At 43.3% G+C, this 27,120-nt stretch overlaps 11 protein-coding genes across 11 annotated transcripts; 6 read left to right on the forward strand and 5 right to left on the reverse strand.

Moving 5' to 3' along the window:
- Positions 1–1,310: 1,310 nt before the first annotated feature.
- V865_005624 (uncharacterized protein) lies at positions 1,311–2,440 on the reverse strand (the record flags this gene model as incomplete). Its single annotated transcript, XM_066229393.1, has 2 exons — positions 1,311–2,160; positions 2,223–2,440. 2 exons carry the CDS (start codon positions 2,438–2,440, stop codon positions 1,311–1,313), a joined length of 1,068 nt encoding a protein of 355 aa, XP_066085490.1.
- Positions 2,441–2,991: 551 nt separating this feature from the next.
- Positions 2,992–3,843, reverse strand: V865_005625 (uncharacterized protein; the record flags this gene model as incomplete). The annotated part of the gene is made up of 4 exons (XM_066229394.1): positions 2,992–3,071; positions 3,139–3,405; positions 3,469–3,762; positions 3,813–3,843. The coding sequence occupies 4 exons, from the start codon at positions 3,841–3,843 to the stop codon at positions 2,992–2,994; spliced, it is 672 nt and encodes a 223-aa protein (XP_066085491.1).
- A 296-nt stretch (positions 3,844–4,139) lies between these two features.
- Positions 4,140–7,640, forward strand: V865_005626 (uncharacterized protein; the record flags this gene model as incomplete). Its single annotated transcript, XM_066229395.1, has 14 exons — positions 4,140–4,384; positions 4,470–4,533; positions 4,598–4,711; positions 4,769–4,821; positions 4,883–4,996; positions 5,070–5,165; positions 5,295–5,400; positions 5,453–6,123; positions 6,200–6,316; positions 6,374–6,417; positions 6,474–6,960; positions 7,018–7,068; positions 7,126–7,219; positions 7,284–7,640. 14 exons carry the CDS (start codon positions 4,140–4,142, stop codon positions 7,638–7,640), a joined length of 2,613 nt encoding a protein of 870 aa, XP_066085492.1.
- Positions 7,641–7,730: 90 nt separating this feature from the next.
- On the reverse strand, positions 7,731–8,279 carry V865_005627 (uncharacterized protein; the record flags this gene model as incomplete). Its single annotated transcript, XM_066229396.1, has 3 exons — positions 7,731–7,896; positions 7,997–8,108; positions 8,198–8,279. 3 exons carry the CDS (start codon positions 8,277–8,279, stop codon positions 7,731–7,733), a joined length of 360 nt encoding a protein of 119 aa, XP_066085493.1.
- A 781-nt stretch (positions 8,280–9,060) lies between these two features.
- Positions 9,061–12,193, forward strand: V865_005628 (uncharacterized protein; the record flags this gene model as incomplete). The annotated part of the gene is made up of 11 exons (XM_066229397.1): positions 9,061–9,379; positions 9,954–10,051; positions 10,175–10,279; positions 10,370–10,435; positions 10,490–10,558; positions 10,632–10,744; positions 10,830–10,967; positions 11,031–11,191; positions 11,247–11,308; positions 11,374–11,415; positions 11,474–12,193. The coding sequence occupies 11 exons, from the start codon at positions 9,061–9,063 to the stop codon at positions 12,191–12,193; spliced, it is 1,893 nt and encodes a 630-aa protein (XP_066085494.1).
- A 457-nt stretch (positions 12,194–12,650) lies between these two features.
- V865_005629 (uncharacterized protein) lies at positions 12,651–14,670 on the forward strand (the record flags this gene model as incomplete). Its single annotated transcript, XM_066229398.1, has 3 exons — positions 12,651–12,911; positions 13,030–13,268; positions 13,407–14,670. 3 exons carry the CDS (start codon positions 12,651–12,653, stop codon positions 14,668–14,670), a joined length of 1,764 nt encoding a protein of 587 aa, XP_066085495.1.
- A 429-nt stretch (positions 14,671–15,099) lies between these two features.
- On the reverse strand, positions 15,100–17,126 carry V865_005630 (uncharacterized protein; the record flags this gene model as incomplete). The annotated part of the gene is made up of 7 exons (XM_066229399.1): positions 15,100–15,524; positions 15,589–15,725; positions 15,806–15,866; positions 15,944–16,495; positions 16,602–16,696; positions 16,803–16,899; positions 16,997–17,126. The coding sequence occupies 7 exons, from the start codon at positions 17,124–17,126 to the stop codon at positions 15,100–15,102; spliced, it is 1,497 nt and encodes a 498-aa protein (XP_066085496.1).
- Positions 17,127–17,565: 439 nt separating this feature from the next.
- On the forward strand, positions 17,566–17,996 carry V865_005631 (uncharacterized protein; the record flags this gene model as incomplete). Its single annotated transcript, XM_066229400.1, has 3 exons — positions 17,566–17,738; positions 17,794–17,883; positions 17,948–17,996. 3 exons carry the CDS (start codon positions 17,566–17,568, stop codon positions 17,994–17,996), a joined length of 312 nt encoding a protein of 103 aa, XP_066085497.1.
- Positions 17,997–18,462: 466 nt separating this feature from the next.
- Positions 18,463–20,154, reverse strand: V865_005632 (uncharacterized protein; the record flags this gene model as incomplete). The annotated part of the gene is made up of 7 exons (XM_066229401.1): positions 18,463–18,798; positions 18,883–19,196; positions 19,267–19,302; positions 19,365–19,498; positions 19,563–19,640; positions 19,721–19,912; positions 19,994–20,154. 7 exons carry the CDS (start codon positions 20,152–20,154, stop codon positions 18,463–18,465), a joined length of 1,251 nt encoding a protein of 416 aa, XP_066085498.1.
- A 394-nt stretch (positions 20,155–20,548) lies between these two features.
- Positions 20,549–22,779, forward strand: V865_005633 (uncharacterized protein; the record flags this gene model as incomplete). The annotated part of the gene is made up of 6 exons (XM_066229402.1): positions 20,549–21,026; positions 21,092–21,813; positions 21,910–22,044; positions 22,116–22,184; positions 22,250–22,434; positions 22,530–22,779. 6 exons carry the CDS (start codon positions 20,549–20,551, stop codon positions 22,777–22,779), a joined length of 1,839 nt encoding a protein of 612 aa, XP_066085499.1.
- Positions 22,780–25,396: 2,617 nt separating this feature from the next.
- V865_005634 (uncharacterized protein) lies at positions 25,397–26,896 on the forward strand (the record flags this gene model as incomplete). The annotated part of the gene is made up of 1 exon (XM_066229403.1): positions 25,397–26,896. One exon carries the CDS (start codon positions 25,397–25,399, stop codon positions 26,894–26,896), a length of 1,500 nt encoding a protein of 499 aa, XP_066085500.1.
- Positions 26,897–27,120: the final 224 nt, after the last annotated feature.

Consider the following 27,120-nt stretch of genomic DNA (forward strand, 5'->3'; position numbering starts at 1 on the left):
CTAGACACCTTCAGACTAGATATAACGGTTATCCTACTATCTCTGAGGATGAGAAGTAAGAACAAGAGGTAGATAAGATGAAGAGTTAAATAGTAGTTCATATTGCTATTTCAGATCGAATTACATCCGAGTGAGTGTATTAGAACATTTTATCCCATCAGAAACACACAGCTTGATCGGCATGCTGTATGATTCAAGAACCACGAGCCAAAGGATGCTAAAGGATGTATGGTCATCCTCATGTGACTTCATGCTAAGAAATGTCCGTGCACCTCACATGTTATATGATAAAGACGACTACATACCATGCATCAGTCACATAGTTCATCTTACCATCCATCTATCTAGGTGTATATAGATATATTGGTACAATACAGACCGTGGTAGTCAAGGTCACTTCTTGAAGGAAGAATACGAGTATGGTATGATAGTGATAACTTCCACTTTAGAGTTTGCGATAAGGAGTTATCATCGGTTAAATCCGACTTTCGCCTAAATCAACCTTTGGTACTGGCATTCTCAAAACAATATTCCATGTACATTCGCTCAAATGCTACCGTAGGTTCGAAAGGCTCATATCCATATATATAACGGATAGAAATGAATGTTTCAGGAGCGACGTCGCCGTCTCACAGTATGTCTACCACCATGAGGAGGTTGTGAACCGGTAAAAACTTTCGTGAAAAGTCCAATGGGTTTCAGCATATTCACGTCTTCAAGGTATAATTTCAACGTCGTTGTGGGTACCACATGCAATTTTGATTTGACTATACTTTTATAGTTTTTCGCGGTAGTAATCTTCAGATCGAGTATCCTAATGGTCTCATCACCATACACTCGCGCAAAACAAAAGTCAGAATTGAAACGTCGCCGTTTCTAGATAAGCTCTTCTACCTTTCAATATGCTAGAACCAAAGCGCTTCTACATGTATCATATGCATTTGAGAGCATATTCTTCAAGGGAAGCTTGAAGAAAGTGCCATTTGGTGCAGGATGGTGTAATGGTGTAAATTGTGAGGCGCGGCGGAACAAGTGGTATAGTAAACTGAATCGCACACATGAGCATTTGAAAAATTCTCCTAATTGCACCTTTAATCCAAGTCACGTATATGTTGTACACCGTTTGTGAATGGCCAGTAAGGTGATTATTTCATGATGTAACGGAAGACTCTCATCAAAGACATATAGAGGAATACGAATATAGGTACGGATATCACCTGATAATGATAATGATAATGATAATACAAAGTCAAGTATAGACACAGAATACAAGCTCATATCCTCTAATGATATCACGGACACATGACACATCACGTATGAACAGTACCATGCTCTCTACTCCTACCAGAATGCCATTCTTCTGTCCCTTCATCATCGTCGTTTCCTTCGACTTCCCTAATACCCTCTTGTTCGACCTCTTGGTCGACTTGATCGTCCACGACCCCTTTCAGTTTTCCAGGATTGGATTTGACTAATACAAACCCTGTCGACTGCAGCTCTTCCACCGAGATCCCACTCTTACCCCTAAAAGTTTCTAGCCACCTCATGGTAGATTCCAGACAAGGATCAGTAATACGTCTTGTCAATAATTTCCCTCCCCACCAGGTTTCTACGATATTAAATTTCCCCTTATTCTCAGTCATCCATTCTAGACAGGTTCTTTGAGGTATAGGCATGTCTGATCTGTATATCGTATTTCCCAATTGTTCGAAAGTGTAGGTAGCAAAAGAGTCATAAATGATGACTCTTTTACCCGTTTCACCTGGCATACTTGAGATACCCAAAGCCCAAACATGAGATGGTTTTCCTTGTCGTTGTGCAGATATGAATAGACCTAAACGCAGGCTTCTCTTGCCCAGCTCCCAAGCGAGAAACGAAGAAGCGGTATATGCAAAAAGTTCATCTCCATATCTTTTATGAGTAGATCGATGTAACGAAGATCGTGAAGTCACCTTTTTCAAAGAAATGACTGGCCAAGGGAAAATTGCAATTTCTTTAGTAGAGTCCATTAGGCGAAATAGTCTTGAAGCAACTTGTTCATAGGTGCATTCGGACGGGAGCTGACTTTTATCCCCTTCCGCCAGTGGGGTCGTTCTTGATCTTGCATAGATCTTTGGCGCTAAATTTACACACCCAGGGAATCGTAATTGTACTTCAGATCTGTATATGCCAGGCATACATCAGCCACAGCGGATAAGATGTCGGAATGCGTAGACACATACACTCGTGGTATCTCTCCTTGCACCCCATTTCCTCTCTTCCTCTTACTATCCCCAGATCTCCTACTGAAGCTGGAACCGCCTTCAGCAGGATTGTGTGCTATTCTCTTCCTTTTCCCCAAAGAATTCACTCTTTCTGAGTCTGGAGGAGTAGTAACTGCGCTGCCATCAACGTGATTCTCGGTTATGACCATTTCGGCTTTTAGGGATCTTGTGAGCATGTTGAGAACTTATTTGGGGTTTGAGTTGGTGAGCGCGTTGACTTCTTCGAAGCTTGATAGAGGATTTTGTTGTGTTTACGGGACATAGAGACAGATAAACGAATCGATATTAGAGTACAAGACGTTGCATCGCGAAGAGGACAAAACATGGGTCCGTGCATTTCTCCCGACGTCAAAAGGGAGAGTGTGGCACTTTCTTAGAGTTTGACTTCTCTTCGCCTAAAGCATGATATGTCAATTTCACTCCAGGGATACTGTCAGTCGTAAAATTTGGCATACCAAGGAGGTATCAATTGTGAGCAGCAGTGCATGAGCATAAGTACATGAACAGTCAGGTAGTCGCTACGGCACTATGTTAATATACAAATACAAATCAGGCGGTAATCACAAATGTAAGCTTCAGTATATAATTTCACACTTCAAATATAAAACCTTCGCACCCTCAATAAAAGAAGTAAAGAAGATAGAGTGGAGCTGGGCAAGGAGTTTGCTAACAACTAATCTCGATCTTTTTATCTCACTCATACGGCCCCACTGAAGCAAACTGACATCTATTTACCTGACTTGGCTTTAGCGGTCATTTGCATGATACGAAGTCTTCTTGCTGTAGGAGCAGGAACGGATCTAGCACCTACAAGAATATCATTAGTATCACTAATATCTTGTACTCATATCTTGTTAATAAGCAAATCGTTCACCTGTTTTCTTCTTCTTAGTTTTCAGTCGGTTACCATTGTGATCACGGGGAGGTAAAGATTGAGGATCCACAATGATACAGTCTTCAATCTCTTCTGCATTGTCCTGTTCACCTGAAGGTGTCTCGAGATTCTTGAAGGAAGCCAAACCCCCCCTATGTAGAGTAAGCCTATTTTCCCCTCCAACCCCCCAAGATGGTGACATAAATCGTGTCTCTTCGTGTTCAGCTTGTTCGGTGGTGTTGACTGTCTCTATTTCAGTGAATGATGCTATTTCAGGTTTGTATTAACAATGTACATGAACAAAATGAGGTCAGAACCGTGGAGACTTACTGGGGGCACAGGTAACATCACCTGGCTGAGAAGCATTTGCTTGATTACCCGATTGACGAAGATCTCGCATTCTTTCCATTGAGGCGAGGAAGGTATCTCGACGCTCCTCCAAATCTCCCACCTCGTCCATCGATCGATCGGCTTCCGGAGCTTGAGACGCAGCCATCTGCCAGGTGGTCCATTGAGGACGTCGACCTTTCTTTTGACACGGCTCAGGAGATGGCTCATCGAGGAAAGAATAGGGAGGAGGTGGAGTTTCAGAAGATGAGGAGGTAGCGAGAGAAGAGGCTCGAACTGCGAAGGATGGCACATTAGCAACCTTCTGTGTCATTGAGTCCACCCACAGTCTCGTTTTCTATCCCAACTTGACACCATGTTCGCAGTCTAACTTGCTATGTTTGATATTCATGCGTTAGAAAGAAAGGAAGAAGAAGTGAAAAGCGATTTCAAACAATTCGGTTGAATGCCACCAACACGTGTTATCGCCTCCACTTGTCGTGCTTTGAGCTCTCTGGGTGACGATGGCCAGTTTGTTGTTGTGGATTTTGACTGTCTTGATCCTCCTTGTGTCATAGATATATAACATATATCAACAACAAATCATCATGTCCACACGGCGAGACTGATCCCCAAGATTATAACATAACCGACACGACAAATTGGATTCGACGATGTCCTTCACTCTCTCCCCAACCTCAATCTCGAACTTCTCGCCGACCCCTTCCACTCCCTCGAGATTCCCTTCTCCCGCTCTGACTCCTTCACCTTCAAGTCCGAGCAGCCAGAACGGACTGCTCATACCGACTGACCGACCTCTCGAGGAGCTAGAAACTAAATGGCTGAGGAAATTGGGCAATCTCAAGGTGGAGAAGGAAGTTAGGTTGCAGGGTTATGCATTATATTCTTTGAGAAGCTGGTGAGTAGTATCGCAATTCGAAAATGTCAAGGCGACTCGGGATATGCATGCAAGTGCGTTGCTGATATGTGTGGGATATTGATAGGTTCTTATCACGTACTCACTTCTCACATACGATTGTCACTCAGACTGGTAAACCGACAGAGCAGGTGAGTGATATGATAGACTTCTACAGCCGCGATGGCATATGTGGTACTGATTAGGTTGTTATAGATATCAGCATACCTCTTAGTCCCTGCACCTACCTTATCGCAGCAGGAAGGCGCTTTCGAAATCATCAATGCGATCAGATTCTTAGCGGCGGAAACGCAGTCGACTGCTCGTAGAGTGAGCAACCTTGCAGTATCTCGAGGGCGTAGCTGATGATCATTCGTCCCCATTCAGACCGAATACGGCACGTTACTTGTCACTACACCAGCAGCATTTGGACAAGAAGTGTAAGCTTGTCCAAGTCTATCAAATGTGTTAGAAAACAGGCTGATTTGACCTCCCTCGTAGTAATCCTGTTCCCGGTGGTGACTTCCGAGCTGCAAAACCATATATCACTGTCAATACTGGTTTAAGAAGATTAGGATGTGGTGGAAGAGCTGTAATAGGGATGGAAAGTCCAATGTCAGTCTAATCTATCTACTTGTCATCTTCATGGATGGGAACATCTCATGCTGATGCTATTTGTGGTTGATAGTCCCGCACTTCGAAGAAAATTCCACGATTTATATAGAATACCTCAGCCTGCTCATTCGACCGTCCCCTTATCACGCAATACTTCAAACATCTGCTGGTATTCGTCATCGCCTAATTCAGACTTTATGCTGCACTTCTGAGAAAGCTCGGGTATGGACGAGTGTGCACTGATGAGCTGCATCTGACGCATTGTGCACTATGAGCTCGTGGAGAAGGTGAGAACTAGCTTAAGTTGGTTGAGAGAAGTCACTAATTTCAACTTCTACTCTCAGCTTCCGAAAGACCCGTTCACCAGTATCAAACGCTTTTTGAATACATGGGCAGCATACCAGGTCAGTCATTACTGCACCATATGTGTTCTGGATATTGACTTATTGTATACAGACGTGCACCGCGACATCACTTGACATGCCTCACTACCTTACTATCCACTCGATCCGATCTCTGGCCCAGCATTATCTTGCTGATCGTACAAGACATCCTGGAGATGCGTTGAAAGTGCATAAACTCCTCTTGAACGGTGTAGCTCAGGCCACAAGTTCGATCTCTGCCAATCTCAAAGGCGGGACGACCGAAGATACGCCTATCCGCAAACGAGAGCATCATCTACGATTCAAGGGAGACGATGAAAACGATGGTGAAGGAGTGGGACTGATCATCCCGGAGGGGGAGGTCGGACCGGTCGCACCTCCCGATGTAATCACTACCGATCTGGAAGCGTATATCAAAGGGATATTGAGATCGAGGGAAAAGGATTGGGATATAATGGGAGCGAGACGTGTAGCTGAATTGTGGAATGGGACCGTCGCTGAGGGTCTAGAGAATGATAAGCCAAAGAGGAAAGGTAGAATGGGAAGTATGAATAGCTCGACTGGAAGTATGCGAGATCCCAATAGAGGAGTATTAAAGAAACGAACTCAATCAAGAGATTTCAATCCATATGGTAACAACGCTGGGATCAAAGAGGACGATGAAGGTGATAATATCAAAGATGCGATTAAAGAGATTTCAGGGAGGGCTGGTCAGGCGATCAAAGGTGGTTTCGGATTGGTATCGTAAGTGTACTTGTATTCCTCTCCACCATCATGATCAAAGAAGAGATGAGCTCATACGAAGAATACATTCGTATAGCCGAAGAGGAACGACTTATGATACTTCGGATTCTGAGACTGGTGGTCCTGGACCAACTACGCTCAAGTCGTCGATTATGAGGAAAAGGCAGAGTACGGTGCCGCTCTTAATCGAACCGTGAGCTGCAGATACAATACATTTGATTATTATTAGATTGGCTAATAATTGTTTTAGGGATCTGGAAGAGGTTGACGAGCAGCTGGATAGGGGTCAATCAGGTAAGCATCGACTGGTATCGCCCGTTTAGTGACACGCTATACTAACACTCCCTTAGCTTCACCAAGCCCGTCGACTTCCACCAGACCATTAGATCGATCATGGAACACATCCTCACGACCGTCCTTTCTAACGGCCACTTCCAGAGCTCAGTCAAAGCGGCCATCGATCATCACCCAAGTCTCAGGAAACGAGAGTGATATATGGTCCAGGGCATCTCTAGCGGCAGGACTCAGTCCAACAGATGAAAGGTCAGATATGGAATTTTCCAATCGGAATTCTCCCGTTGGAGGTCATTCGCGCACACCCTCTGGACAACTTGCGTCAAACGGTGACACTAGACCTGCAATAATCAGGACTCTGTCTGATAGAGCTTTAGCGTGGAGAAACAGGGGTCGAGCTACAGCGATGTTGAGGACTGCGAGCGATGGTGCGGATGTATGTATTGAGGAAACGGGAATGGAATGGGAGGTTATGAATCCACATGGGACGGGGAAGAGGAGCGGTGAAGATTTGGGTGAGAAAGTATTAGAGTTGACTAGGAGGTAAGTGAGGATGATATGAACGACAGCAGGAGAATAGAGCTGATTCTGGGCGTTTAGACATTCACTTGAACAGGTGGACTTCTACAAGGATATGAGGAGGGTCGAACCGTGAGTCGATGTGAATTGTATATCAAGAACCATTGCTGATGCTTGAATCTACTTCAGTGAGCACCTACAGATAGACGTGGAGATGTGCGCTGTAGTACTTGACTTGCGCGAAAGGGAAAGACAGTTAGCTCAAAGAGCAAAAGACGTTAAAGTGAGTTGTGCATTATTTTCTTTCCAAAAGTACAAGTACAACATATCTAATTTTTCATAAATAGTTATTCGAAGAGAGCGTATTTCAAACGTTATCGCAATTCGTCACCGCCCTCAAATCCCGACGATCCTATGTCGATCAACTTTCTTCGACGTCCAGTGCGATCAGGACGCAGATCGAGGCCTTGGATGTGGATGATGAGCACGATCATGAGAATTCTCCTAGGGACAGATTCCATTATTACCTGAGTGAAGAGACGCATCGACCGGAGTTACTAGATGATTTGAGTAGGTTGAAAGAGATGTGGGAAGGGATAAGGAAAGAGCAGGAAGGTAAAAGGAAGATTGCCGAGAGTGATGACTCGTTGACTAAACTTGGGATAGGGAGAACAGGTAAAGGGAGATGGTGGAGCTGGTTTTGACATGGTGTGATGTCGTATTTGAAGTTGTGCTGTACATATTTTAGAGGAAAGATGCTATGTTGTAATGAGATAAAGATGCAGATGCAGGTGCTATATTCTCTCTTGTTGAGTGCTTGAAGAAGGTGTATTCTGATGTGAAGATGGAGATGAGCTCGAAGATATCGATGTGGTAGCTTCAGCTTTGGGAGCAGTCGGATTCGGATTGTCGACATCGCCTAATCCGAGATTACTGAAGTCGTCCCTCGTCATGAGGCCGCTGGTTCAATCACAAGAGTGTCAGTATACGACATATATACGAAATGGAACTCTAATACGACAAAACCAGAACCAGAGCTAGATATTTGTACCGCACTCACTTATCCATCCTACATTCCAGATATTTCTTGGATTGTAATCTACATTTCCCATTATCGTTTGAATGTAATTTAAGACATTTCAGATACGATAACATGAATTCTTTACATTCACCTATATCGCATATCATAGACAACAAGAATCAGCCTACACAACGTAACGCAATGTGCAATGAAGTGATCATGACGGAACAAAGAACCCACCATCATGATCTAAAGGGAAAGAACCTCTCTGAGGAGGTGAGACCTTGAATGTATCTGCGAATCCTGGTCTACCAAACGACATTGTGTGATCTGATGTTCTGTTTCTTCTATTCTTCTATTCTTCCTGGTTATTCGTCAAGCTGCAAATGCGTATGAAATCAGAGCATGTCAGAGATGTCAGTCAATGAATCTGTAAGATTATACATCCTCTCTGTACGAGCACTGCAATTCCAACTTTTTGTACGTGATCATCCGACTCGAGGCGAGTTACGTAATACACCCGCAAGATAGATCGAGTGCCCTCGCTCTTTCTCTTATCCTTTTCTTTCTCTTTCTCTTTCCCTTTCTCGTCCTTCCCTCCTCCTATCATATCAATTCCTACATACATTCACAAGGCATCCAACCGTCACACCGAATCACTTTCCGTAATTGTCAAGATCATATCACTGACTTGATCTATATCTCGCTCAGCCCTTCTCTCAAAAGCTATCGGAATTGGGTAAACTGTCGGTGTGGACCATCTGGACAAGATATCCCTTTATTCGTCAACCTGTTTATTTGGCTTTAGTCGAACATTTCTCCCCCGATCAGAGTCAAGGGGTCGTGAATCGTTTGCTCGCTGTCAAGGACCTGTGCTGTAAGAAGAGTATACGCTTTTAATCCCGATAAGTCTGTCTCGCAGTGGAGAATCACCGATATTGTACACTCAGGAATCGACGGCTTCTGCCTGATCTAGACAAGATCGTAAGGGACAAGAAGACTGAAAAGATAATCCACCAAGATAAGTCAAGTGGTCTTTTGTGCGTGTGCGTACGATTATAATCTGTTCTCGTCGAACAAGAGTTTTTGGTAAAAGGTGAAAAATGAGCCATATTCCCCCACCACCCTCTTTCTTACCTGCCCCACCCAAATTCAATGCCTTTGCCGATTCTTCCAACAATCACAACAATCAAGCGTATCATCCCCAAGCGGGAGGATCTGGTTCGGGTTCGGCATCAGGTATAAATGATAATTATGGTGGAGGACAACAAAGGGATATGTATGCGGATCGCAATCACAATAACAACAGTAATAGAAGGAAGGGAAGAGGTGGTGGAGGAGGTGGAGGAGGTGGAGGAGGAGGTGGAAGACGAGGTGGGGGAGGCGGAGGGGGAAGAGGAGGTGATAGGGAAAGAAGTCCCGGTGAGCTATTTATTTCATTCTATTGATCTGAATCTATGAGACAAAGGACACCCCGTTGTCGAAAACGAAATTTCTCTCTGTTCCATTCTCAGTTCTACAAAGTAACCTTTTACTTAAAATCACGATTTCCGATTCTTGTGCCTCTTTCTTCACTTGATTCCATTGTTCTGAGATTGTGACTACGTGAGATATGGTGGTAGTCGTGAGAAAGGATCAAATGAAGTGAGGATAAGCCTACTCGTGAGAATTGAACATTCAATGGATAATGGCCTGAGTTGAGCTAGTCTCCTTAAGTGCCTATAAACAGCCAAAACATGAGACCCTTGAGCTGAGGTGAAAGATGGTATCTCATTCATGTTCGTTCACGATGAATGTTGGTTTACGATGAAAAACTGTTTGGTTTCTATATATGACGTTCCAGTCAATCCCCTGTCGTTCCACTGAAATTATGTTTTCTTCTCTTTGACTTCACAAGCACCCAATCTATGTTCACCGTACTCTTGAAATGTTTGTTTCCAGCATAGATGCTAATCTTACCGATACCCTGATTGTCATTTCTCGTTCCGTCTCACAGATCGAGGTGGTAGAAGAAGACATGTCGAAACTCGTTCCGTCGAAGATCGTATCCAAGCTGAGAGAGTGTGCAGAACACTATTCGTTCGTAATGTATCTGTAAGTTTATACATCCCTTCATCAATAATCACCATTTTCAAAGATGATTACTGCTACTGAAGAATTTATGGCGATTGTGTAAGAGTGATGCTGATACTGACGATGATGATATGGAATGACTAGTACGAAGCTGATTCAGACGCACTACAACATTCGTTCTCGACTTACGGTGAGATCAAAACTTGGTATGATAGGATCAAAGAGAGGGGTATCATCTTTGTGACTTATGTGAGTGACCCAGACCAAACAACCCAAACCCAAAGGAAACCACAAATCGAAAATTGATCATCTCATCTGTTTATATTCTGAACGTTACAGTTCGACCTGCGTGCAGCACAAAGAGCAAGAGATGGTATGCACAGTCTGAAAGCTGGTGATAGGCCCGTGAGTGACTCATTCGTGTAGGAACGAATTGTCTGAGCTAATGTTATCATGAAGATCGACGTGCATTATAGTCTACCAAGGGATAAAGATTTGATTGGGGATTGTGATCGAGAAAAGAACCAGGTAAGTATATATGAAGATTACTTTACAAAGATTGATTTTCACTCGATCTGATATCGTTCGTTTGCTATTTCAGGGTTCGATCCTCGTTTTTGTTCATCCACCTAGAGTAATCAACGAGTATGAGTTAGGGAGGATGTGCGAACAATTCGGTGATGTGAAAACAATCAAACCTGGTAGAGAGCCAGCGTAAGTACATGAGTTTCCGTATCACTACTGAAAGATAGCACTTTCGATCGAGCTCTTGACTGATAATATTTTGTACAATCACCAGCGAGAAGATAGTAGAATATTATGATTCAAGAGGATCGGCGTTATTCTACGATAAGATGTCCAATCAACCTTTCCAAGGTGGTACTTTAGAATTGAAATTCATATGGGATGAGAAAGAGGATGCTTTACCTCCGCCACCGTAAGCTACTTTGAGATCTTACTATCGGCGTACAATAGATTATAACGATGATGTCATTCCTAGTATTGCGGAAAGAGGTAGTACTAACCATCCTTACCGAAGTGGTGAAGGACCTGGGTATGGTGAAGTCAGGGGTGGTAGACATAACCAATCTCCCCCACCTCCTGCACATGGTGCCAGGGATCCCAGAGCTAGATCTCCGATAAGAGGAGGTGATAGACGAAGTAAGTCGTTACCGCCTCTCACAAGGTACGGGTCACTGATATGATGCATAAGCAGGTTCGTACGGTTCCAATCCACCTGGTCCAGGAAGGTATGGTGATGGGCCGCCCCCTGTACCTGTAAGTGGACCATGTCCATACTTTGCTCTTGCATTCAATTGATAATTGATGTCATGCCTTGATAGCCTGGCGAAGATAGGTTGGAGCAAGCTCGTAAAGTACAACAAGTGAGTGGAATGACCTCATCATCTCAATCCGGTGCATTTGCTGATATCGTCTCAACAGCTTTTGGCGAATTTAGGAGGACCTAACCCTTCTGGTCCACCCGCGCCTCCTCCTCAAGGTGGGTTCCCTGCCAGGGGGCCCATGCCTCCTCCACCTTCGACGATGAATGGTCCACCACCTTATCCACCGAGGGATACAGGATATACACCTGGACCCGGACCTCCTCCTCCTAGCGGTAATTACAGGCCAGGACCACCACCTATCTCGCAAGGTGGGAATAACAACTATCCACCTTATCCACCACCGCCTCAACAAAGTTACCCAAATCCTAATCCTGCTCCTACTTCATATCCATCGTCTGGACCACCTGGAAATGGATACAATCCCCTGCCGCCTCCACCAAGTCAGAACCCGTATAACGTCCCACCTCCCATCCAAGGATCGTATGGTAACCCACCTCCCCCTCCGGCTATCCAAAGTCCTTACAACCCATCAACACCTGCGCCTCAAAATTACCCACCTTATCCACCTGCCTCTAATGCCGGCGGTGGTTATCCTCCTCCACCGGGACAAGGTCAAGGTCAAGTTCAAGGACATAGATACGGTCAGTCGTCAGGTGGATATGGTGGATACCCACCTCCACCTGCACCGAACCCCAACCATAATCCAGGTGGGTCAGTCCCTGGTCAAGCGAAAGATGTCGGTAGTTTGTTAGCTATGCTCGTGAGTGTTCTTCTTAAAATAGAAGTGGATCGTATGTTGATCTATCATGATGTTTGATAGAGTAATCGATAGATGAGTGTTCATTCGTAAAGAAGTAGAGGTAGAGATTGAGAGCGTGAAATCTGGAAGATGATTGGAGAGAACGACAATGACAAATGACGATGAGTAGAAACATTGTGAGGAAGCGAGAAAATGGTAGTGGATATATATCTTACGTTCCCGTAACATTACATGCAACTTCATCATCATGTCCATCCACCTAGATGAGAATGGAGAGTACTGTATACATCAACAGAGCATGGATTGGTGTTTCGGCGATGTCCGTGTGGATGTTGACGTTCGGTCGTGCTGGCAGCGAACGATGAATGAACACCTCGTCATGTTCTCCTTTATCCTTGTTCATTTGTTCAACTCATGCGAAGACAGACCTTGCGGTATTACAAAGAGATAACAAGCTCCACATCGGCGCTCTGAGAGCTAGAGAAACGCAAAAATCAATTTGAATCGGTCCGTCATGTCTCGCAACCTCCTCATATACCTCTTCGCCCTATCCTCCCTATCCTCCTCCTCACTCGCATTCCGTCATGGTCAGAACCAACTGCGAGATCTGTACGCCTATCCGAAGTACGAAATTCAGTTTTTGAATGATCTGCCATTATCGAGATCCGATGCTGAGCGATGTCAGACTTTGGGATTGGATGGTGAAGGTGATTGGTTGGAAGCGAAAGCCGGTGATGGAAGGAGGAGGTTGGGTGATGGGAATGAAGTGGGAAAGGTGGGTATTATGAACTCCAGTCGATTATCACTTAATTAGAAATCATGCCTATCTCTCCTTGTCCCCTGGTTGGATTGTTGCTGATAATCTACCTTGCCTGTTGATTTATGATGTATAGGACCACCTCGAACTGATTCCTATGAACTTTGCTCACCCATCGGAACCATCCGGTACACCGTACCCGTACCTTTGTCTAATGCCTTCGAGAAATGCTACTACGTCTCAGACGGATCTGATAGATAAGTTAGATCAGGTGGAAGAGGTGGAAGATGAATTGGATCCCGTACAGGGTTGGCAGGCTTTGAGTCATTTAGATGGGAAATGTCTGTTCACTAAACAAGGGTGGTTTACTTATTCGTGAGTCAGAGTCTTACTTCACTCGCATACACATACACATATATATCAAATCCATTCACAACAACCGTCGACCTCGATCATCGTAATATCCATTGTAGTTGTACTATACTGACATGTGAATTACTCTTCAATCCGTAGATACTGCCATAACTCGCATATCCGTCAATTCCATGCAGCACCTCATCCCCATCCTCACCCACCTGGTGGTCTAGTCCCAATTGAAGATACGCACTTTGACGCCTATACCTTAGGTCAAGTCTCTCCAGGTGCTAGACAGAGATTCGCTGCGGGCCAACATCAACCTCAACCAGTTAGCAGTGCTGGTGGTGAGGCTAAACAGAAAGATCTTCAAATACCTAATTCATCCGCGCAAAAATCGAATACTTTACCATCTATATCAATAGGATCTTCATCCTCCTCTCGATCTCGGTACCTAGTTCAAAAATGGTCATATGGCACAAGATGTGATAAAACTGGTAAACCGCGTGAAGTGGAAGTTCAAATTCATTGTTCGATGACTACTTCGGATATGATTTACATGATTAAAGAGTTGTCTATATGTCAATATGTTTTGATCATCCATTCACCATATTTATGTGGATTGCCGGGGTTTAAAAATCATAATGATCATTTGGATGAGATCAGACCTGCGCCGATTAGATGTAGACAGGTGGTGGATGATCAAGATTGGCTTGAATGGGAAAAAGAGAATCAGCAAGGACAAAAACAAAAACAAAAACAACAACAACAAGGAGGAATAGGTCTAGATGAAATTGAAGATAAACGTCAGAGTCAAGGGCAACACTTGCAATTACCGTATGGCAAGAGACCTACTGGAGCTGATACTCCGCCTTCAGAGAAAGATGGACATGGACAAGAGATCAAACATCATTTCGGATTACAAGGACCCAATGAGAAATTTCCTAATGGTAGATTGAACGACAATGGGGATGGGGATGAGGAAATCGAAATTGTATTTGAAGGATCAGATGTTGAAGATGAATCACTTCGAAATATGTTAAAGCAAGCTTTAGATTTATTAGGTAAGAAAACTTTATTGGGTAAATCGAAACCTGCCGATACCAATAAGCAAGAAGAGGAAGAAGAAGAAGAAGAGGAGGAGGAAATTAAAGGTGAACAGGTGATTTTTTATTCTTGGGAAGAAGGTGATGAAGATGATGAACAAGGTCCGATATTGTTAAATGCGGATTTAGTTGTTTTGGATGAAAATTCGGAAACAGAGGAAGAAGGAGAAGGAGAAGGAGTGAAGGAAAAAGCAAGAGTACAATTAGGGAATAACGAGAAAGATGTTTTGGAGAAGGTGGTAAGGGATTTCCTAAGTCAGAAGAAAGATAAGGATACAAAGCGGGAGAAGAAGGATAGGAACAGGGACGAGTTGTGATTCCATGAATCTGGGTAAATTGCTTTAGTATTGTGATGTATTGCATTTGCATATGTGTGTTCTATTTATCTTACTGGTTTTGATGATGAACGCTACAGCATGAAAAATATTCGAGATACATATTATATATTCATTTATCCGTATCTACAATGACAACCAGCAAAATACAAACCAACACGAACTAATAAATCGTAAGAGAAAAGATACAAAACTCTATATACACAAGCACGGAATGGACCGAATAACAATACAATGAGGTAAGCACAACTTCAATTTAATGCTCGCAGAGCTGGGATTGACATCGTATCAGAGAGAGTGGGATCGTAAGTAATTGTATGTCAAAGATGGATAATAGGAATAGATATTGCGTGAAATGGATCGTCTATAGGAAGATTATAATCCTGATTGTCACCTCGTAATTGTCACCTCTCATTCATCTTCATCTTCATCTTCTGAACCAAGTTCAAACTCTTCACCAGCCGTTACTCTTTGCCAACCCTTTTTCATTTTTGGCTTGGTATTCGATCCCCTTGTCTGACTTGTTTGTCCTCCAGCATCTATGTTTAGGGCATTTGAATGGTCGTTCAATAAAGCCTCGTTCTCCCCTGCACCTTCACCTTGTCTCGGGGGTTTGTGATTATCCAATAATGTAATGGGGAATATCAACCCCATCAACCTAGTCAATAATATCCAACTGGCTATCCAAGAAAGACTGACAACCGTCTTTCCCAATTGACATAAAGGAAAAGGATCGATGTTCCAATCTTCCCCTGGGGATGGCGCAGCAGATGCAGATGGATTGGAACATGGTTGATAAGGTGTAGGGGGGAAAAGTGTATATAATATTGCTGAGACTGTTCCAAACAAATAATAGAGTCAACTGTTGTCTATACGAAAAAGTGATCAGGCAGGACTTACTTGGCCAGATCAGGAATAGTATCCCAGCGAGGACAACCTCAAATATCCTATCTTTTCGTAATTTATTATGATCTCGGAATGCCGAAGAGCCCTCTTCGTCGGGTTGATTTATCTGCTGAGAGAAATGCGTGATAAGGCTGGAGCGATCACAAGGTAATGTAAGCTCGTAGTTGATTGTTGGCAGATTCTTTCGGAAGAGATGATGATGATGACTTACCATCCTAGAGAAAGGAAAATCCCACCAAACGCAGTGACCAGAACGAATATCCCACTGGAAGCTATAGAACGGAGAGATTATCGTCAGCTACATCATTGCACATTACAAGATACGCAAATGAGATGAATTTGGACTCACTAAATTCTCCAACTTTGATCGAAGCGAACGAAGTGCATACCACAACTAGCGAACATAGGTTCAAAGGGATATAAGTCCATAATCTACCTTTTGAGAATTTATCTTTTCGCTTCTGCTTGTCTATCGGTGTGACATTGGGTTCTTGAGGGATAATGTCAATTTCACTTGTAGAATCGTTCTCCCTTTCCATGGTCACAGCAGCAGCGCTAGTTGACGTTGATCCATACCCTCCTCCTGACCCGAAGGTGGTCTGCCCATGTGTATTCCTGAGAGTTCTAGGTCGTAAACCCGGTGAATTCGGGGGACTATTGATAGCCAATTCCCACATTACAAATCGATCATTATCACCCTTCGATGAATCTGAATCAGACTCGGAGCGAAGAGCGATAGAGAGATAGTTGAGTACCTGACCGAAAGTCAAGATTGATAAGAGATGTAATAAGGTCGAGTCGAATGATAAGATTGGACAAGTTGGTAAATTATCTAGGTGTGATAAGGTATATTGACAGAGGGATGAATCGACGGTGAATAATGTGAATGACATGGTTGTTGCTAGAAAGGGTCATTAGTATTGATCTATCTTGGGATGTTTAGATCATTGATGATAGACAGAGTATATAATTTGTGGATCCAGAGAAAAGGGTGATATGAAACTTACAAGTCCAGCAGATCCACATCAAAGCAACGTAAGTGAATCCTAATCTATCCACATAATGAGCCCATATTCTAGGTAATATCCGAGTTATTAATCGTCTGTTGGAGAGATAGAAAAGATGAAAATCTTCTTTGTCAGCTCAAGTGGGTTTTGGAAGATGTGTGAGGGAATTCCATCACCGATCTAGCAGAGGCAGAAACTCACAATAAACAAATAACGCTGGTTCCTATTAGTCCACCAGATCCCAATACTACCACCGCACCCCTTACATCACCTGGATGACCAGTGTACATTTCATTTTCTGTGAATGAAAATCAAGCAGACCGCAAAACATCAGCTTTAGCACCAGCTTACAAGGTCCGACCTTTGTCATGTCTTGATGAGTGAAGCATGCTTACCTGCACTGAACCGAGGAGCAGATACTGCTACAGCCACTGTCGATAGGATCACCACCAGTCCATCTAGACCCCATCGTGTGGAATGAGAGGTAGGTAGCATCGAGTAAGGTGATGAAGATTTGGCCGACATCTTCTTGATGATAGGTTATATATTCACGTCATTTATACTACGAGAAGCTCGTGATTTGATGAATTCGCCACTAATGATTTATTTGTCTGACTATGAGTGAGTTGGTGTATTGTTCCAATCCCTTCGTATCGTCAGAAGGATAAGTGATGTTATAGCTGATGATGGGTTGATTGCATGAGTGTAAAGTTAAGTAGATGGGATGGAAATGGGTGAGACACTTGCAATAGCTCATGCCAAGAAGTGATCAACATTCGCATCATGTGAACGAGAAGAGAAGATGGAGATGATCGAACGTAGCGGTGATATCCGATCCGACATGTTCAACCTGAAAAATCAAACTGAGACACAAGTCGAGTAAGTTAGAACGATAGAACTACCTCTTCATCATATGAAATTTATATATAACACGCAAAAATACCACCTACACCCATAATCAAAAATGCCTTCATCAGAGATCCAACGAGACCCAAAATCAACGTCAAATACCCCAAAGAGAGTGATAGGTCATGACCCGGCCGACCCACCATGTAAACTGTTCAGTATCACCCAATATCAATGTACACCCCTTGGAGGTAGAGTCACTTGCTGGCCTCTGGAAAGGATATTCAGACAGTGAGTGGATGGTCCATCTGGTACGAAGAGGTACATGTGCTGATATCAATTATAGATGCGGTGAAGGTAAGCCTTCAATCGAAGTTACCAATAGACTAAAATCGAAAAGGGATGAAGAGGCTTTAGTGGTCGATCCAAAGTTCATGTCAGTGAGAATCCCTTGTACGGTATCATTCTTTCACTCATATTGAATGTGGCTGTTCATCCAGTGAGAATCCACCCAAGGCAAGGAATTGGAATGACTATCGAGGGGCTTAGAGAAACAAGACAACACCTTACATCGATATCTTCTGCCGACCGGCCAATCCATCGACGATCTGTTGATGGACATGAACATCACTACGATGATATACTCATACAGAGAGCAACTTTCTCCAATCTGTCATCCGCTGTAGAATAGGTACAGATGATATCGAGGGCTATTGTTGCTTGTACATAAACAAGAACTGTTACTGCCTATCCTGGGGGTATATTTATGCAGGGATATATATCGTCTACTTCTAGAACTAGAGTTACAAAAAATCAATGGAGATATATGAATAGTGTTGTATGTATGACTCGTTATAAAGTTGTAAAGATGTATTCTAGATGTTATACACCATATCTATCAAGAGGTGTTTGACCTATGCTATGCCAGAAAATCAAGGCAAAATTCACCATCCTTCAATTCGACTCGATCGTCTATATCCATCATCTTGATCTCCCATGTGATGCCAGAGTCTATCTAAGATCCCAGTTTCCCAGCTACCAACTCATAAATCAAGAACATACAAGCGGCATTAGGAACCACCCTGAACAAGTGAGCCGTCAATCCACCATAGAGCGACGCAGCACCTTCCTCCTTAATGACCAATTTAAGCGTTTGTACCAATCCTGTATATTTCACTATTCCATTGATGGCAGGTTGTCTTAATCTCGTTCGGATCACTTCATGAGGGTAGGTGATCAGAGATGCCACGGCTTTGGCTCCTCCCGATGCACCGACGATGGAACCCATGTATGATAGGACAGATTGGTTGGAGGAGTCGAACGATGTTGAGGATGTTAATCTTTTGAATCGCTACGATCAAGGACATAAGTTGTTTTATATCAGCTTGTGCTCATGTTGTTACTCTGAGTACAATTGGCGAACAAGCTGACTCACCTCATACAAAACCCATTGAATGACGCCCTCCGATACACCCAGATAACTCGCTGACAAACCCCTATATAACCCTGTGATACCCTCTTTCCGTATTATGTCCATCGTCATCGAGAATGCGTTGGGCATAGCCGTAGGCGTAGCAGCAGCAGATGCGGAAGCAGGAGCGGTCTTAGCCAAAGCAGCGGCAGACTTGGCTATTGGGCCTGGAAGAGGGGAGGCTGAAGTGGACGTAGGGGTAGAAGGGACGATCGAGGAGGAAGGAGGTAGACCGTTTTGCTTTCGTTTAGCCGATAATTGTAATCGAGTTTTGACGACTACAGATCAATAGTATTACATCACAATGTCGGCTGGTGTTATAAGATATGTTCATTGAGGACAGCTTACCCCATATAGGATTTGTACCCGTTGCGGTCATTATACCTGTTCCAGGGTTGTGAGTCAGCTTTTGTTTTCATTTCGTTAGGTTGATCTTCTTGGCTTACCAGCTATTACAGCCGCCGAAAGATGTATGACGGGACTATCCTCAGACGTCTGTCCAGCTTGTTCTACCGGGGCATTTGGGAACTGTTTAGCAAGATATGCTTTGGAGGTAGGGTAAAAATAGAAATTTATCGCTCTGTGCAAATTTGAACCAGGGTAAGTTGGCTTTCTTTTCCATTCGAGTTGATGAGACAACTAACCTAGCCGGTATTATTCCCACCAGACTTGGTCCTAATCCCTTATACAACGCTTTCCAACCTTCCTCTACACCTATACGTCTACATTCCCACCACAAAATGCTATCAGCTTTCCATTTGCGTATGACGTCAAACGATTAAGTACATCAGAGTCTACTCACCGGATCAGATAGACGGTATCGACAAACTGATATAATGTCCCCCTCACTCCAGATCTAGCGGCATCCTTCTGAGTAGCACTTATAGCCTTTTTGATAGGTTCGGAAGCTGTATGTCTGAATAGATCAGATTGAAGACGGGTTTTCACTACGTCGAAAGGCGAAGTGACAATCGCTCCTGCCATTCCTCCTACACTAATTTACGATTCAAGATATCGTATCAGCTCGAGCCCCTGGTGTGGTGTGTGAGCTGAAAAGTAAATCTGGATGACCTACCTTCCTGCTGCTGAATGTTGCCATCCGACCAATTTCTTCTTCTTCACCTCTGGAGGGGAGACGACATCGGGTGGAGTAGAGGAGGAAGCTTCGGCTGAGGAGATAGGCGTGGATTTGGATCCGATCAGATAGGATGTGGGTGATGAGGATGAGGAGGCCATGTTGGAAGCCTTTGTAGATGGAGACTGATGTTTGTGAGAGGATGAGGGATATGCAGATGTTGTTTGTAAGTGTAGGCAGAGCAAGTAAGAGTACCGATTGACATGAACTTTTCAGATAGATTTGAATGTGGAGGTGACCAGCTGGAAAAACAATGAAAACATGCCAGAGTGATAAGGGGTATAAGGAACAGGATGACGTGGATTAAGTTGACCCGACCTGTTGTTGATGGTTGTGACGTAATGGGACGAACCAGTCAAAGTCAAATGGAAGATGGTTGATACATATATGTAAATATCTAAACTGAACAATCCACGACTGATCCCCTTGCATCGTGGATAAGAGACTATCGATATCGAAGTAGTCCGTCAATATCCACTTTCAACAACTACAACCATGTCGTTCCTTCTCCACACGACCACTCCATCCTACGCTTCCGAACAACTCTCTTCCCATCTATCTTCCCTATCCACCCTCCCCATCTCAACTCCTCCTTCCAGCCTAACAGCTACCACTGCTACCACTGCTACCACTGCTACTGCAGCATCGAGTAAGAAGCCCAATCATAAGCTGGAGAATGCTCTGAACGAGTTGTCATCTACCAAACACGTTTCGAAAGACAAACTCATCCAGGTCCTTCAGGATTTATCTGCATTCCACGAACAGGATGGACATGTCGGTACTGCTCAAAGCGAAGTTGAAGCCGCAGTGGATGAAGAAGTGGAAGTGGAAATACTAGGTCGAGCCATAACGATAATTTGGAAAGAAGCTTTGCAAGTCTTGCTTGACAATGCTTTACGGTTAGATGAGGAGAGAGGTTGGTGGGAGGCGAGTTTGAATAGTCGTAGAGGAGTTGGTGTATACCTCTTGCAGAGTAAGTACTTTATGAACAATGAACATTCTTCGAGTGTGCTGTGTCACTGATACGCTCGTTTATAGCAATGCCTCATAGGATCTACGCTGCTCTCCCACCTCGGTCCAAACTCTCTCGACCTGAATTACGATCTTTCAAACTCCCACCACGAGAATTGTTATTCAAGCCATTACGTACCAAGACATCTCTAACTATCACCTCTATAACTTCCCCATACAACCTGACCAGACGGGAGATGTTATCTTCTAAGAATGAATTGACTCAAAAGAGGGATGAGTTAGCTGAGAAAATCGGTATATTGGCTTCTCAAGGTCCTAAATGGCAGACTCACATAAATACATCAGGAGTATCAGATGTCAAAGATGAGATTGAAAGGATATTTTCAACTTTATCCAAAGTACTTGATTTACCTACACCTGCAACTCTGTCATCCACTAAATCATTATCGATATCATCCACTTCACCTATCTTACTTAATCTACTTCAAGATCAGATACCTCATCAGAGATCTTCAATAGATTCATTATTATCTGTTCATTCTAGACCATCACCTCTTACGAGATTATGGTTCCCACTCCTATTCCTTCCTCCTACTTTGTATATTGTCAGCTCTGCTATCGTCCGAAACAAGGAATGGATGAAAGAACAAGTGAAGAATGCCAAAGAGACTGTTAGAGGTTTCTTCGTAAGTTGGGTTTGGGAACCTTTAGAAGGAATTGCCAAGACTCTAAGAGGTGGTGGAGAAGGATTGGGTGTGGCTCCTACAACTGTTAAATCCGATCAGGAGGTGAGTTCGCCCCTACACTGTCATAGACATTTGTTGCTACCACTAAGCCTGAGTTCAGCTGACTGAGGATGTTTATGTACTTTGAACTTGTACTAGTCCCTCGAACGAATGGTACTTGATTTAGGAAGGGACTATTATCATCTATCTGGACCTGAGCTGGACGCTTTGAGTGTGAAGATCAGATCAGGTGATATGGAAGAGGTCTTGAGAGTGTATGAAAAGGAATTGCAGGTGGGTTCTGGATTCGAATCAATTGACAGTAATTTCGTTAAAGCAGTATTGACGAGGGAGTTGCGATGCAGAGCCCAGTGAAAAACGCATTGATGGGTAGTTTGATAAGGACTTTACTCATTCAAGTACAAAAGACCAAGGTACGTCTCAAATATACTATATTGTCCTATTGGAACCGTACTGATACTTGGTGGTATCTATGTAGACCGACCTATCCTTGTCGCTTCTCTCGCTTGACCACTTACTTCGATCTCAACAACTCACATTTGCATTTGTCGGTCTTGCACCCAGTTTGTTGGTCCTCTATGGGCTTGGAGGATGGCTGAGAGGAGTATGGCGAGGTGAGAAGAGAGGTAAAGGAAGGAAGAAGCAGTATTTCAATGGATTAAGGTGAGCTGGACCCCTTCCCTCCCTTCTTTTGTCCCAAAGTGAAGAGACACCCAATGCTCATATCTCTTCGTTATTTTGGAAAACTTGATCTGCAGATCGATCGAAAGATTACTTATCACTTCTCCAAAGGCCGTTGACGATATGTCAGATCGAGATCGAGGATTATTGATTATATCAGTTAGTAATCTCCGAACGTTCGCTACTGGTTTACCGGGCAGTTCGAGGGAGCCATTCATGGATGATTTAAGGATGATTGAGAATCCCTCGTTGAAGAGAGGCGATAAGTTGAGAGTCGTAGAAAGGATTTGGAGATGTTGGGGTGTTGAGGGAAATAGAAAGGTTTAGATCACAAGATATCGAGTCTGGTGCATTTGCGGAGAGGTCCATTTTAGCATGATTCGGATAAACCAAATAGTCATTGAAACCATATCGCAGTGGACCATGCATGCTTCATCTTCCGCACTATGGTAAAGTATAGTATAAGTATAGGATAGACTCAGACCGAGATTGAAGCTCGCTTGGTCCTTCTTCCTTAGATTCATGGTGACTCAAAGATATCTGATTTCCGAATAGACTCATCACCGCTTTACGCGGTCATTCTAGCTCTACACCACCACACCTAAAATGGTGGGACTCTTCTCTTAATTAAGCACAGATCGCTATTCAATTGAGAAAAGGAATAGAATATTAAGCCACAGAATGATATGGTATGACCAATATGATCATTACGCCATGTCTCGGACTTACTCCAGAGAACAAACCAATGGGCAATAGGTACTTGTACCTGTATGGTAAGCGAAAAGACGGACAAACTTTGTCTTGTGAATGTGACTTGAGTCGGGAAGAAAGAGGAAAGGCAAGTCTTTCTGGTCCGTTGATAAGATCTGCTAGACTCTATTTTGATACACTTGTCCTGTGTATGGCGAGGCGAACAAGCTTGACTGATTGAGTGCTTGGGACGTAGATCGGATCGTTAGTGTCATCATTCGAGTGCTACGCAGCATGATCATCATGTCGCACCCACCAATACACAATCAAGATCTGGTACTTCGTTGCTCGAGTACTTCGTTGGTTTATTTTCAGGTTCAAGAGATTAAACAAGATAAACAACGATGAACGAACAAACAACAATGAAGATCGAACTGAATAATTAAGGAATCAGAACTTCTCACGCCTCATACTATTGTGGTCTCTAAGTTTTGTATTCATTGATACGTTTATACATCCTCTACTTTTCTTTCCGTCTAGGAAGAGTTGACGCCACGATAAGATAAGATGATCAAAGCGTACGAGGCATTTTTACTCATCTCCGCTAAATTAAAACGTGATTCGGTGTTGGCGCGAGTTGATTGTATGAAACGTTTGTCTGTGTGTTTGAGGGAGGACAAATAGAGTTTGTGTCTGTGTGTATGTAGTAAACAACTGTCTTTACACCGCTTTGTACTGTAGGACTCCAGGGACACAGTGAATGTTCGAATAGAGGAATAGAGAGAGCTTTGTTCGGTTTTGAATGTGTACCTTAATACGAGGAAATGTACCCTAAGAAAACAAAAAGCTACTCAAAGCACTGACCAACGCGATTCCACTCCAAAACACCCAACCCAACGCTCGGGTACAATCTTTTCATTGTTTTTTTTTTTTCTTTTTCACTTCTCTTCTTCGTCTTCACCGTATCTCTTCTTCTCCCTCTGCTACCTCGGTCGTCAAGCAAAATGTGGACGCAATACGATGCGATACCTTCTATCGCGTCGGTGGTGCATATACTTCATGCATGTCAGAAAAGCGAATCAAAATCAAAACCAGAAAAGATAAAAGACAGTCGCCTACTTCTCCTTTCGTCTTTGTCTTTGTCTTTTGTCTCACCACTGAATCGGCTTACCACTAATTCAATCATTTAACCCTCAAGAAATAGAGTTCTCTCCATCATACCTTAACGTCACCGCTTTGACTATAGTAGTTATTTACATTCCTTTGAGAAATCCCACTGTGATACGCTCAACCTCTTCAGTCTTCGGTTTAAACGTGTTTTGTTCCCATATAACCCTGTACCACTCATACATTCATCGATTGTTGATCACCTCACCATCACCATCAGTAACAGTAACGCCTGGTATCATCTCCGAAACAATAAACAATAAACCATAAACAAAAAGGATTGATCGTCAATTCCCGAGGTAAATACCTATACCTGACCTACAGTTGTATAAGCTGACTTAACCTCCGATCGTTTATTGTTCTCCTCTTTTTGTTGTTATTGTTAATCTTATTGCTATTGTTCTTATAAAACGTACCCTATCTTGTAGATCCCCATCTTTTCATCATTCTTTCCTTCTCATCAAAGTAACTGTACATACACGTTACATAGAACAATAACACCTGATTATAATTGTTATTCCCTTCTTGTTGTTCTGTTCATCTTTTCGGATTTGTCCTTGACCTCGCGTTTCACACGACATTCATTCATCATTGTTCTCATTGTCCATCGTCATTATCCATTGTTGTTCATTCCCATACCCATATAATTGTCCAACATAATACATAGATACATAACATACATACGTTCACTTCTCCCCCTCGACTATTCTTTCACTTTAATTAATTTACCATTTAAGCTTATAACAAACATAATTGCTTTCGCAACATATCGCACTCTTCAAGTCATATCAACTTGCTTCGACGATCTAGCTACTCGATTTCGCCCCCACCACATCAAGCTATACGAAGCGGTACGACGATACACCTCGGAGTGACTCAACGTTACCTATCTTCTGGGACCTAAATACCTTTTACCTACCTCCGCATTGATCATCCATCAAAGGTATATAAGTCAACTTTACCTTATTAATCCTTATTTGGTTCCTATCGTAAGTAGACATACCCGACAACCTCCAAGTACATGACGAAAACTGACCTTGATTATTGCTATCCAGTTCAAAATCATTCTGAATTTTACCACATAAGAATGAACCAACATCCATTCTCCTTACAAATCCGACAATATCAATACTCGACCAAAGAGTATCTCCCAGATATCTCGAGCTCGTTCTTTCCTACTATCCCAATTTCACCACCTGCACCTCACCGTCGAGCACCCAAACCTCCTGTCTACTCACCTCGCAGGAATAGAGCCAGACACATTAATATGAAGGAACCTGCTCAACTCGGTTTGTTCACCGTACTGGAATTCGAAGAGGATGTACACAAGATGATGGAGGTTGAAGAAATTAGAAATCTGAAGGTCATGTACAGTCTACCTTCGGCTGCACCTTCAAGTGAAATCTTTCCTTCTCCTTCTCCGTCCCCTGCTCCCTCTCCCTCGCACGGAAGGCGTTCACCAATCAACGTACCTAGGGATATCGACGAGGATATGGAGATGGACGAGAAGCTTAATCGACTCTCGTGGTCTTCCAAAGGCAGCTTAACAAGTCAAGCTACATCGTCTTTAACTGAAGGTGATTCGGAGGGATTCTTGATCTCCACCCCCTTATTGGAGAATGAAGATCCTTTTGGATGGTCGAGCATACCTTTACACGATGGATCAGATTCCTTCGAACCTGATATCGAAATGACTGAAGATACGATCGGCGGACACTTGTTCAACACTCAATCACAATCAAGACCTACCATCACACTTGCCGAATCTATCAAAAGCGGAAGTACCAGACGACCACCACCATTACCTCTAACTCTCTCAACTCGATTCTTAACTCCTACTACCAACCGAACTCCCATCAGCGCCAATATGCTCAGCGCGATCTCCAACGCCTCCACTGTCGATTCGGACCTCATCATGACTCCCATGACAGCTAACACACCAGGATTATTACCTGCTTTACCTATTCTCTCTTCCATCGAATGGGCTTCTAAAGTTTACTCCCCAACTACGCCGACCAAGTCCAAGAAACAACAGAGTAAGAGGACGAAGAGGAAATCACCTGATGATACATGTGATCTGGCAATGGCTTTGGAAGACCTGTTGACTTCATGTGGTGAAAAATTCGAATTGAATTCTTCCTCGTCTTCGTCATGTTCCGAATCGGAATCGGAATTCTCAGGTCCAGTATCAGTGACTAATTCTTCCGAATCGGATAATGAAAACGAAAACGGGTCAGGGTTCGAAAGCAGATCATTAAGATTCCCTTTACCTCCTATCCGATCGCCTAGAACGCCTTCACCAACTCGAAAGAGCTTTATAGGAAATGGTAGGCCTCTTACACCCTATGCGCCGAAGAAAGATCGAAGATCATCGTCGATAACTCGGGGAACGAGAGATAGTCCATTGGCGTTTAAGGGTGATCATTCATTCTTGAACTCCCTTTCGATGGGTACGGCTCATTGTCTAAGGGAGGATAAGAAATACAGATCGAGCGGTTCTTCATCGGGATCTTCGATTGGAAGTGATAGTTCGAGAAAGAGTTTACCGGGTAGGAAGAGTTTACCAATGGAATGGATGAGGATTTAGTCTTGATCATGATCATGATCATGTCTCGACTCGGTATGGTTAGGTCTCTGTATCTTCTTTCTTCTACCAAGGACTATATATACATATTTTACTTTTGATATTTGATTCGTTGTCATATCTTAGCATACCCACTTCAATTGGATTTTCCTCTTTTCATAAATACGATACGTATATATTGTGCGTCTTACGAATTTTGTAACGTTATTAATGATCTACGATGATTT

This window comes from Kwoniella europaea, chromosome 1 (genome assembly GCF_036810445.1).
Source record: "Kwoniella europaea PYCC6329 chromosome 1, complete sequence".
Classification (NCBI taxonomy): Eukaryota; Fungi; Basidiomycota; class Tremellomycetes; order Tremellales; family Cryptococcaceae; genus Kwoniella; species Kwoniella europaea.